The following is a 13,531-nucleotide window of genomic DNA, read 5'->3' on the forward strand; positions in this document are numbered from 1 at the left end:
CACCACAAATGTCATCCACAATGAAATTTCCCCACTGTCATTATGTCAGAGTCCTTCCTTCGTTGTTCCATACAAATAAAACAGATTCATATATTAAGGATAGTTTTAAACTTTTCCTGTCTTTAGGCAAACAGTCTTTAGACTACCTTTAGTTTTATATTACAAAGAGAAATATAAGACCAAAAAGCTTTAATTTAACAACACAACCTTAGCCAGATGTTCAGTCAGCACCACTAATCCCTGCTTCACTGGTATCTGGAGCAGCACAAAGGACAAGGCTGCTCTGAATGTCACCTGAGGCAGCAACAGAGGTCTTAGATTACAGGTTCTGCTCCACAACAGAAGCCAGGCAGAGGGTCTTTTCCACTGTCTACTACAAAGACACAAGCTTATCAACAGTTACTCCTTGCTGGAGTGACCCAATTAATATTCTAAACAACAGGTAGCTAGACAAAGGCTACAAATTCTTAGCCATGTTTTTTTCCTGTTTCTGCCTCAAATCAAGTATTTGTAGGTAGTTGCCTATACAGACATTTGCCTGGACACGATACCAGCCTGATGCTCTGATCTCACCCAGACCATAAAAGCCCAGAAGAGTCCATCCTTCATTCTATGTTACAACTAGCATGTTTTGCATTATTGCTTAGTCCTCCTTTATTTCTTTATTGTCCTATGAAGTAACATCAATATTGCATCATTTTAGGTATTTTTTGCCATTTAATTGTACCAAATACTGCCCACTAATTGCTGTCTTGATACACTAAATTTCCATCACATTATTTTATTTTTCCTCTAGGTCTCCATTTTTGCTCATTTGTATTTGAGGCTTTTCCCACAAAACTGGTCTGCATCTATACCAAGTCCTTTCTTTAACTTCCCTCATGCCAACTCCAAAGGACAAAATACTTAAACCAACAGTGCCAAAGACTAGAAGCTTTGGCTCCGTTTTCAGCCATTGCTGCAGTGCCGTGGAAGACCAGCACATGCAATATTAAGGAACTGCAGACACCTATTTCCCCAGCATTAATGACAATTTGCATATTTCCCCAGTCGCTTCATTCAGACCGCAAGCACGTATCCTGGCCAAAGACATGTCTCAAGGAGATGCATTTGGCTGACATTTTGGTAAATCCCAGGAAGCCATATAACATACCTATTAGTGCGTACGAGAGGAACTTATTCACAGAGGTGAGGGCTAATCCAGTTATGGGGCCTGTAGTGTCTTCAGAACGGATTACTTCCAGGAAAGGCCGAAGGAAGACGTTGGGTTCAATTTCTGATAGCTCTGTTAAAATAAAAATAATTTTCAAAATACATTAATTTTGACTTGATTCATTAGGATTCATTTTCTCTTTAGGAATCTACAGCAAGCATAATCTCAGAGGAGAGAGGCCTGCAAAGGCTTAGTTTCAGAAGGCTGGTAGGAAGGTCAGGGTTGCTTTTAAATATATATTTACACACATATTGGTACAGGTATATATTTTTTAAAGCAATGGTTTGTGAAGTACACTTTCTTATGCAAATTAAATCATCTTCAAAATAGCGTTCTGGAACCTCCTACAACAAATCCTATTGTAAAAACACTCTGTGACCACCTCAGAGCTACCGCTGCCTAAATTCACACTCCATTGGCAGATAGGGTTGCATTTTCCCAGCATTCCTGGAATTGTGTGATCACATGAACTAGAACCTGCCCCACCTTCTGCCACTCCTGTCACGTCCAGCTGCGCATATAGCCTCATACTAACCACACGCATAGTACAGACATACAACCAGGTTAGCTGCACCTCTTGCAGCACCCTGCCTGAATACAAATTGCATTTTTGCAATACTCTAAGTTTGCTTGGTGAAGACAGGAAAAACCCACAAGAGAAGCAAATTTTAAAACTCTTCTGTCTCGTCAGAACACCCGTATGAGCTTCTCAGCCAAAGAAGAAAAGAGGACACTCCTCTCTACTTGCTGCTTCGGACAGCAAGTGTCCTCTAAAGCTGCAATACGAGAAGGTAGATGCGCTGAGCTGTTGAGCTAGATAAAGAACAACTAACAAGCTTCCTAAACTTTTCAAGATGATTGATGGAAGCTTGAAGAATGAAAAAGAATTAGAGAAAAGAATAGCCAGAACTAGGGAAAGGGAAAGTAACTTAAAAAAATAAAAAGGAGACAACACAAGCGATCAATGTAAGAGGAGTCCTGAGGAGGATTTAGGAGAAAAAACATTAAAAAGCAGGTGAAGGCAACCACAATACAGACAGTGCACAGGCAGGGAGTATATTAAAAAGTAACTTCGATAGTCCTGAGACCAGAAATATTTAAGTACAAACACTTGGCTCAACTTGCTGAAACCTCCATTTTATTTCTAATAAAAGTTATCAAGTCTAACAGCTCATAGTGTCAGAGGAACACCGGCATTTATATTCTTGGTGATCCAATACTGCACTTATGTATCATATGAGCTTCTTTGAGGTGTGGGAGAAAAGTGTCTGTTAACTGCAGAATCCTTAGACAAGGTGCTGCTTTTCTATCTACTGGCAAAACTCAATTATTTTACTTAAAAAACAACAACAACAACAAAACAAACCCAAACTCTCCTGGTTCCAAGATAAATGAAATTCCATTTTATCATAGTTTCTATTGAAAAGCCTTAAGTATCAAAGTAAAAGTCGTACTAGAAAGCATGTTAACATAACTGTGACAAATTATGGTGAGGAAACAAAGGAGGAAGAATATTGCAGGGGAGTTTGTTTTAAATAGTTAAGACCATCTAGAACAAAGTGCAATGGTTTTGCTGTTAACTAAAACAAAACAGCAATTAAAAAAAATGGAACTTTGGGAATCATTACACAGTCTCTAACCCTTCAGTCACCAGTTCAAATCAGGCCAACACCACTAACTTGTGAGAGGTTAAAAGGAAGGTGATGATTCAATCTTTTTGGCTTAAGAACAACTCCCCCAACTTGTCAGATAATATCCTGGTGTGACATTACAATTGTGTCACCTCTCAGTAGCTCATGGAAATGCAGGGGATCATAATACATGCTTTCATCAACGTTTATTTAAGTGTGCTTTATAGAGTACTTGTCTGGCTACAAGCACTTGGACAACATCAAATATAGTAAGACTACGAGGGATCAACACTCAAACTCTTCTTCCCAAAAACTGATCCTTTCTATAGAACAGTCAGCACCCAATTAATCCATCATAATCCTGTAAATTCCTCCAGGCTCCTTCAATCCAGCGAGCCCCATGATGGAAAAGATGCACCTTGATGAATAAGAAAAACAGGACTTCAGCAGATGTACATAACTGCATGGTAGAATGAGATTATAAAGACTTGCTAGTGGAAGATACATAGGATATCACATTCTCCATTAATCAATTTTCAGGACAAAAAATAGACATTATCTTTAAAAGAGTGGGGGCATTTTTGTTTTTTCTTTCAATTAAGCTGTGAATCTTGATGTGGTTAAAGATTAGATTCTCCTGCAGTCTGAAATTCCCAACTTACATGAAAATCACAAAATGGCTTGCCATAATCAGGATTTAACTTGGGCACATACTGTTGATGACACAGCAACTCTGGCCAGCATCCGTGATATTCAGAGACTCTAGCTTTTATGGTAACACAGCATTTTACATTGAGCTCTCTGAAACTGACTGCGTATGCTGTAAAACTGTTTCAGACTGGGTAACTGGCACTGTGTATTGAAAAAAACCCAAAAAATTATACGAAACAAGAAGAGAATATTTTTAGTGCAAGACTTAACCACTAAAGGACTACCATCTGAAAGATCTATATTTCAGTAAAATATCAATCACACTGCTAATTTTTTGCATCTGAGGAGTATTTACTTTATTACTACAATGAGCTCTTCCTACCGGCAGTATCTGCAGGTATTGAGCACTTACAGGGGTCACCAGCTGCCTTTTCAAAGCAGAACTCAATCCCAGTAGCAGTGCTTGCTTCAATAGAAAGACTGGGAACACATAAAACTGCTCGTGCTGTAACTATTCTTGCTATATCCAGTCTTGAAGCAGATTACTCTCACTGGCTGAAATACCAATTCAGCATCTCAAAGTGGCACTAAAGCTACTTGGAAGCTTTTAACCAAGTAAAAATTTTGCAAACAAGTCCGTAAATCAAAGATCAATCCTTTTAACTCAACCCTGTTGAGCTCAGTGAAGTTAGTTCAGAAGGTCTCACCCTGAAAGGTTTTCATAGCCTTATGAACTGAACGTCGCAGTGTCCATAACCAACCTGCCGGCCCTTTCAGATCAATTACTACAAGTGCAGTAGGAACTGAATAACGCTCTTTCCACAATGCTTTGGTAAAGTAGGACCATAGTCTTTAAAGAACTTGTTCTGCCCAGCAAGTTAAAACTTTATGAAAGAGACACTACATAAAGTCTTGATCACTTATTGGCACCTAATTGTAAAAGCAACGCTATGCTCTCCCGAAAATATCTAGAGAACCTCAGAAAGGGCAGTAAAATCAAGTACAACTTTAATAACTCCTTTGCCAAAACCAAGGCTATATAAAGTAAATATTGCATGTTTGGAAGTACATACTCGAACTTTTATAAAACCTTTCCAAAAGAAAGAAGCTTTGATTTTTCAGCTCTCTGGTTCCTGCTCTGCCATATTCAGGTTCAGGCATTACAACTGAGGAAACCGTAACCAGTGGGAGATTGAGAATTGCTGAGAGAGATGATTCTTTAAGTTTATTTCCTAGAAAGAGACATTTCTCAATGTTTGAAGGAGAAAACACAGGATGGTTCTCTGCTTAGGTAACGACTTTCAACTCTGGGGTAAAAAACAAACCAACCCACCAACCCTGCAAGTATGACCTCAGCTTCGGGTATTACAAGAGGAAAAACTGTAGACAGAAATTTCTCTAGGGATGCCTGCAAGCAGCCTTCCTTTCCAATCTACTCAAAGTTAGGGAAAATTATATTCAAACATGATATAGTCTTACATGAAGAGCCTGGGGTGCTTTGGGGACCAGCTGAAATGCACTTCCCATTCTTTTCACACAGGTCCCTTCAATGAAATTTCAGGGAAGGAAACAGAGACTAGCACCACATGCAGAAATGCTCAGCTAGCCCCAAGCAGTGTGCATGGAGATTGAGAAGGGGGAAAGAATCTCTTCAGGCTGGCAATTTTAATATGATGGAGGAATTCTTTTGAGGCCACAGTGCTTTCCTTCATTCATCCTATGGATTATTTGCGTTTAGACACACGTCTATAAAGCTATTTAAACAACTAATTCATGTTTAAGCACCTAACTCCCATTTCAGCAATCCCATCCAGCCATTCTGGCACTTTAGCAAACAAGCTGCATCAGATCTCCGGCATCCCCTCTCTCCTGAAGTAGAGGAGCAGGTCCCCCTTGGAAGAGGTTTCTTACTATTAGCACACTGTGGGCACATTCCTGATCTAAAATGCTCACGTAAGCTGCTTTCTCTGGCAGTTCAACTCTTCACTCCTGAATGACTCTTATCAGGATCGGCTATGCGTTCCGAATCAGAGTAAATGAATGAGAAAAAATGGCTTATGACAAGTTATTTCAACATAATTTGTCCCCAGGACAGGCAATTGCAACGCAAACCACATGACCTGGACTCCTCTCATGCAGCAACTGTTGGCCTTTGCCGCCCAGCCTGCACAAGGGCTGTCTGGGTTGTATCCCACGCACTTCTCCAATGCAGACAAGCTCAGACAAGAGCAATGCTTCACGCATGTGCTAGTACCTTCCCTGCTTATGCACTGAACTGCACAACGAAAAGGCATCTCTTTTCTTCTTGAGGTGAGAAAAAGGCAAAGATAATACTGTCATAGAGGAGAAATCCAGTCCCTTCAGAACTCCTGCCTAGGAGCTCAATGAGTTTATGCCACAGAAAACTGAGGTACCAGCAAGCACTTCCTGGCTCACCCTCAACAACACTTTCTGCAAACACTGCCCTTCTGGCTTATGTGACTCTATACATACTTTATTCTCGGTTCACCCACCTAACACCAAAACATTTTGTCTTTCACTGAAGGGTGAGAAGTCCCTCTGGTCTCTCAACAAATTAGAGAACAGTAAAGTTACAAGCAAAAAGGAAAAAAAATAAAACAATCTAAAAGGACTGAGTAGCCATATTCTTCAGATTTTCAAAACCATTTCTGAACTCTTAGTTGCTGGAATAAGTACTGGCTTCATCTTACCCAGATCAAAATGCAAGATCACAGGGAAAGGAGAAACTCCTCTGAGTTAGTCCTATCGTTATCTGTTGGTTAATTTAGAGATTAACAAATCTAGCAAAGAGACCTACACTGTAACTTGTTCCTATAAAAATTCGCAGAGCTTGAATTCGCTTTATGTAGAGTTAGTTAGGTAAAAGCCACACAACAGTAAATACATATTGGTTGTAGGTTCCTTGGCAAAGCTACAATTTCAGCAGCTCTACAGCTGATGATGAGTGGAGGAGGCGCATCTTTCACCACTCCAAAAACAAATTTTCTAGACTGACTGGAACACATGCCACCCTGCACCTCCAATGAAAGACATGCCCTGACTACGTCTAGCTAGGAAGTTTAGTCCAACATTTAACCCCAGTTCACTAACAGCCAATAATGTAGAATAACAAGCATTAAAAAAGCACAGCTAGATAATCTGCATTCATTTGCTCCTGAACATATGTTCCCCTCCACACAGTCCTGGTACAGTCAAGGTTCCAAGTAAAAAGAACCTCTGTCATTTCTCCCACCAAAGGGTTTTGTTGTTGTTTTTGTCTCATTTTTCTTGCAAGCTCTAGATCAGCCCCTGCAACTCAGTGCAATGCATAGCACATTTCTAGGGAGATTGTTACCTGAAATGATAACAGATTGCTACTTACATAGCTTGACCTAGGACTTAACGTGATCAGAGGCATCTCTGGTTTTACTTCCTGAAAATAATGATGGCAATGTCCACTATACTTGATAAATAAGAGGTTATCAAAAAGAGTAGCCACCTGACACTCCCTACTAGGTTCCTCAAAATATCATTGTCTTACCCCAATCCAAGGTCTTAACAGATGAAGATAACTGGGTTCTGACAGCTAGGGAGAACCTGAGGAAACAGGAGCCTACATCCTAGTTTCCAGAATGCATAAATACTGCAAGTTATTTAAAAAGGCTGCTGGGACTGCACAACACAGCATCCAAGCTCACCATGGGAATGTATGGAAGCAAGCTCTGTGCATCTCTGAAATCAGCACTTCTCTATTGTAAGTGTCACCAAAAACTTTACATATGATAGAAGTAAACATAGGTCCAAAATTATGAATATTCAAGCCAATGAAGGAGAAGTGAGAACTAACTGCAATCCTTTTCAGTATGCCTCTAAAATATACTCTTCAAAACTAATTCCCTGTGCATTAAAGTGGTCATTCAGGGGCCCAGACCCACCACATCAGAGGGAAACAGTACCATTCACAGCCACACATGAATGCAAGGCTAGAATTACAAATGCAGTTTGACAGGGGGAACCCAGAGCTGTCAAGCCTGTTCTGTTTGCCTAATTTCATTACAATGGCACAAATGCTTTCATTTGTCACACTCCAGCTTCATGTGTTTATCTCCCTTTCATTAAACATGACTTTAACAAATGATTGTTCCACAGCGCCAAGATCTCAAGCGCCCCTCAGAATTGAGATTTTTATTTTGGGGAAGGATGACAGAATGCATGCTGAGCATTTGACTCTTGATATCCTCTGGTCAGCGTGGCACAAACTCAACTGGATATTGTCTGCTGTAGGAATTATTTACATCTACCAGCAAAGCAGGAGCACAGACCATTAGTTATCAGAGGTTTCACCTGGTGCCTTGCTTCAAATTCAGCTGTTCTGAATCCTAACCCTGAGCATTTTTTCATAAACAGGTACTTGGCTAGAGTATCTTCAGCCAAAATTACACTGAAAACTCCAGCTGGGTCTCCACCATTACCCCAAGTGCTTTTCATCCAGCCACAGAATTCTGTTCTGGGGGACTGATATTATGAGAACATACTCAGTTCATCCACAAAGAAAACAAATGCCATCAACAGGATGTATGGAGCTACACAAAGTGCAATCTTTCATGGTTCTATCCAGATAGATTTAAAGTACACACACGACTACTCACTTCTTGAATTTTTATCTTCAGCCATATAGATTGCTGAATACAGAAAGAAATTAAGCTGTTGGGATAGCAGCTTCTTTCAAAAGTTAAAGCTGCTGAATTCTGCCCTTATTTCATAGCACTGAGGAGACAGCAGAGATGGCAATAATTGCATTGTGACAAACTTTTTTCTGAGCTACAGCTGACACATTATTCAGAGGTTATATTCAAAAGGCTCTACTTCAAAACAAGAATAGCTCTTAAAGTGAACTGAGGAATAACTTGGCATAGCAAGGTTGAAGGTCACCAGGAGAAGACCTTGCTATGAATCCTAGAGTATTCTCTCTCACCTTGTGACCTGAATACCTCTGGAAGGACCATGACTAATTTGTTGCCTTTCATCAAAATATTAACTCTACATAGTAAAAGCCTACTGTTTCCAAAGTGCTTTCCCATGAGTGTGTTTATTGCCAGCATGAACAGTAATACCCACCTAACTTTAAGTGTAATTTCAATGTTAATCCATACTTGTTTTCTACGTCATACTAGAGGATGAGCACTAAAGCAACACCTACTTATGCTAGCAAATTTCAGAGAAAGATTAGATCAAGACCCATGGTTTGTAAAGCCACATACACAAATTCAGAATTACTTATTTCCACCTCTGTTACAGAGAGGCTGACTGATCTCAGGGAAAGGAGATGGAGGAATACAGCTGACCTGAGCCTCTGATAGGTTCTGGAATATACATCTATTTCTGTGGGTCTGTCAGACAGATGTAAACTCTAAACTGTTAGTGCCAATTGTAAAGGCCTTTAATCCTACTCCAGAAAACGGAACTCCTCAATAGCTCTACAAAAACTGATTTGAGATCCTGTTCCTTTCTGAAAGGCTTTTTTCCCCCCGCCACAGGTGGAAGTTACCTATCACAAAGCTCTGAACAACTTCTATGTAAGAGAAATCGACCTTCCCATACACCTACAAGAAAAAAAAAAAAAAGCTTCAGTAGACTAAAATGCAACAAGCTCCACAGGTAGGTGGAAGTTTAACATCTATTCTTAAAAAACAAAACAACTAAACAACCCCGTAACAACATGGTGAGTGAAATGCAGGTATGCTTTGCCTTTTGTCTCTGTTTAGAACCAGCTGAAGTGATTTTGAAAGATTTCTTACAGAAAATCACCACACAGGACAACAGTCAGTTCTTGTGATGAACTTGCACCAGCTCTGAACTTGAGAGCTCCCAAGCACTCCTCTGATCCAATGACATTCAACTCTAAATGAAATTACTAAACCAAAGTAAACCAAAGCAAAAAGCAGTCATGCCATGACAAATTCATCTGCCCTTGACCAAACGCTGATAGTTATTGATCTTGCTGCTGTTGTGAATTAGGGCCAGGCTTCCCAAAGTTCCCTCCTAATACAAGAAAGAGAGCATGGCCACTCTAACAAGGCCGACGGGGCTAAATGAAACCTGTGGGGAATTGCATTGCACACCGCCAAGTCCAGAGGATGGACTGATCTGTCCATCTAACTGACAGCACAATTTTGATATATGTCAAGTTTAAGCACGGTTTTTCCTCTCTGAAAGAAATTGGCACATGTCGAAGGAAGAGCAATTAGGTTGTGACACTCTACAGAACTCTATTCAGTCACTGGACTTGCTTCACTATGATATTTTCTACGTCTTGCATGGTATCAGGCCCAAACTAAGTAGGCAATTTAAAAGCCCAGGAGAAATTAAAACTTCTTCCCTGGTATTTTAAAGCACAGTAATTCTCCACAGCTTTGTGTGTCTATCACACTATGAATAGTTCTCTCATTTGGAATTCACCATGTTGCAAAAAGGAAAGCTTCACTATTTCTAAGAGGCCGGAGAAAAAGATTACAGTTTTATCATCAATTAGCTGTCTGGATGTTACCCCGTTCCATTTACCCCTTCCTCAAGGGAAGCCCATGAGTGCCAAGGGGAAAAATTAAAAAGAAATTGAAGAACAACAAATCCCAAACAAGCCAAAGCATTTCTTGTGTTGCCAGAGAATCTAAAAAGCATCAGTGAGACAGACAAAATCCAAAGAATGAAATGAAGTCTGATGGCCCAAGAGGAAAGAGAATCTTTTAATGACAAAAATCTCTCAAAAGGCTTAATGCACCTTGCCGTTATGATTTATACAAATTCTATCCAGCCTGAACCAGTCTAGGAGACGTAGAGCTTCGCCATGTTATTACCAGAAAGTAAAATTCCCAAGTGCCAATGGCAAAACACAATTGCCCAGACCTCAAAAACCAACACACTAAGTTACTACAGATGCAAAATGGAAGCCTCGGGGAGAGCAGAGATAGAATCAGCATGGGACTATTAGTATCAAGCCTACAGAGGCAGAAAAAGAACAGATGCAAAAGGGAGAAGAGACTGGCCTGGTGAGAGCCAATCCAACTGTTGCCTTAAGACACTGCAACAGTAAAAGCATAAGCAACTTTTTTTTTCCGCACAGCAATGACTGAAGCAATCAGTAATAAGTGTGCACACACACAAGCAGAAATTCAGACTGCCTCCATTAAAGGTACCTTAATTCCTAGAACGATGAAAACAAGTTAGTATTAGAATCTTGAGAATGGACTGGGGGAAGAAATTAATTTCTGCATACTGCTATGTGCTAGAGCCATCTACTGATACAAGGTGCTGCTGATACCTGAAGGGAAGCAGAAGTCTGAGATTTAACACTCATTTACAGCTTTTGCAACTGAAGAGATCAGTGAATGCAATTCAATTTCAGTGACCACCAAATAGGATGCACATTAAGATGGGAACCACAGAAGCAATATTACCTCTGTCCCCAACTCCATTAGATACCTTTTTTTTCCATGTCACGGAGTAAGACATTAGCTTAAAACAATAAAATGTCTGTGAGGAATCAAAATTACCTAAAAATCTATGTGAAGAAATGAAGATATTCCACACATTCATAAAACCTTAGTTGCCTGGACAGAGGAATAGACAAGCAGTTAATTTCTCTACCAGTTGGGAGCCTAAGCACTATACTTCACAATATCTGAATATGAAGACAGTAATTCAATCTCCATTAACAAACCCCATTAATAAGCAGTGTCAAAGCAACATCTCAAAGGAAAGTTTATTAACAGGTAAGAGGTGGAAAAGTATTTTTTGATTCCTATTCTGCCTGCTCCTCCAGACTCAGAGGATCTACATACTTAGGTAAATAGAAATTACAAGCCTTCAGCAGAAATGGTACAGGTAGTTCGGAATGATTCCTCTTCCAAACAGTAAGACCTTGATGTCATTTGGGGTTCAACCTGAAGCAAGAGATGATCTTCGTTGATGAGGTCCATAACTGGCATTCTTAAACCAAAACTAGCATTGTTTTGGTCAAGAAAACTTGCCACGAACACCTTTTTCTTACAGCCTGTAAGGTTAAATACTATTGACTTTGCTCCACTTGTGCTGGCTGAAGAAGCTGATGTGGCAGAAATTGAAGAATTTTAGCATGTTGAGATTCCACATTGTGGTCTACCCAGTTCTAGTAAGGATGTATCAAGCTGTCGCCCTATATGTAGTTACCAAATTATCCAGGATTCTGGTGTGATTTCCATCAGGAGGTCTAAACTGTGCTACAAATCCTACTTACGCTAGTATTTCAGAATGCACACAAGTACAGGTAGCCTATGAATGCAACTGTTTTCATGAGGCAACATGATACTCTGAAGTACCAGACTGAGCCAAAGCTCCCCTTGCAACATCTTTGGCAGATGACCGGCTACAATCTGGGACAAAATTTTTCTACTCACATCCTTAAAATTCCCAATTTAGACAAAGTTTTGCAGGGCAGAAAGAGTCCATGTGTATACTGACAGCTCGCATCTCTCCTGAGAAGACAGCAAACACTAAATAAAGATTCTGGTCCAGTATGGCTTGACATTAGCAACCCCATGGTCCTGCTCCCTATTGCATCAGCTTCTCTGAAGCAATCATTTAACAGGTGTCCTGAGCAGCAGGCTCGTATAAGGAGTATGAGTAACTGCTTGGCATATAAGTCACTAGCCCTACATCTTAGAAAGAAAATACTGGTTACAGTCTCTAGGAAAGTGCCAAATAGATTTATTTTAGTATATTGCTAATGTTGTTGATCTAGTACATGCTCATGACACAAGAAAACACTAGAATACTACAGCAGCTCAACTAAGCGATCCTGTCCTAACTTTATGACGGCCGTCACTGACTGCATACTGTCCCACAAGAGTGATCTAAAAGTGACAGCACAGCACAAAACTTCAACTCACACAGATAAACAGGACGGTTTGTTCAAGCCAGCCCCCAGTTCACACACTTATATAGGCTTCTTCAATCCCTCTCTCCTTCCCTTAGGGCACAACGCAGCCCGGCTCTCCAATTGAAATACACAACACACACTGAACAGGTCAGTGGACGCTACTCTGCTTTAACCTCTCACCCCCAGCACTTCTGCTACCCTGACCTCTGGCAGGAAACCATTATACTTCAACAGCATTTGTTCCCAAGACTTGGTAAAAAGGCAAAGACAGAAGAATTTCCTTTTGATTTTCAAGCCTAGCCATATAGAATTTGCTTTATCAGGATATAAGCACATATGTAAATAAACCGAGCATCAGATGGTAGCAAGGTCCTTGCTAACAGACAGGTAAATCAGTCTACTCTCAGCCTCTGTTACTCATCTCCCCCTCATGCTCTTGGGCAAGCCACTTCATCTCTGCTTCAATTCCTCCTATGAAAATGGGACACATTTTGCCTTTTTAAGTGCTGTGCCTTTAGATTATCTGTAAATAATTTCAAAAAAGCAGCTCACAGTAGTATCAATCCAATAAAGCCTTCCTGCCCTATCATTCCATGTTTCCCCAAAAACAAAAGTTAACTAAGACTTTTGGTGAAGGAAGCTATTTTTGAAATTCACATTTAAGTTGAGGAAATATGACAAGCACCGTATAACACAATTTAAGATCAAAATAATCTTCATAATCTATCACACAGAAACCCAGTAGTTCAACTTGTAAAGTATCAAGGAAATAAACAGGAATATACTGGAGTCACATCTAGAAACAACTTGGCAATGCTTGGCAATTCACTTTTGGGGTGTCAGTGTTAAGGAACTTTATAAAATAAAAAGAAAACAAAAACAAAAAAACCCACAAAAATCTAATTTTCAGAGGAGTTAATGAGTGAGGGAAGAAAACGTACATCATTTTCTAAAATGCAGCAGCTAAACAGCTAGTAAATTCTCATAGTTTTGTCAACATGAAACCACTTGACACAGAGCAGCACTTTGTTCAGCTTTGAGGCCAGTGCTTAAAACCAGAAAGTGACTCTAGGTAACAGAAGGACTCCGACGGCCCTTCCAAAAACTTGGGATGAAATCCCA

General features: G+C 40.1%; 1 protein-coding gene across 2 annotated transcripts in view; it reads right to left on the reverse strand.

Moving 5' to 3' along the window:
• GBF1 (golgi brefeldin A resistant guanine nucleotide exchange factor 1) overlaps positions 1-13,531 on the reverse strand; it is a 106,914-nt gene that overhangs the window by 44,341 nt on the left and 49,042 nt on the right. For both annotated transcript variants that reach the window (XM_065067475.1, XM_065067474.1), the window contains exon 4: positions 1,154-1,285. In XM_065067475.1, coding sequence (XP_064923547.1) covers positions 1,154-1,285 — 132 coding nt within the window. The remainder of the gene's footprint in view (positions 1-1,153; positions 1,286-13,531) is intronic.

Source organism: Columba livia, chromosome 6, assembly GCF_036013475.1.
Source record: "Columba livia isolate bColLiv1 breed racing homer chromosome 6, bColLiv1.pat.W.v2, whole genome shotgun sequence".
NCBI classification, from domain to species: domain Eukaryota; kingdom Metazoa; phylum Chordata; class Aves; order Columbiformes; family Columbidae; genus Columba; species Columba livia.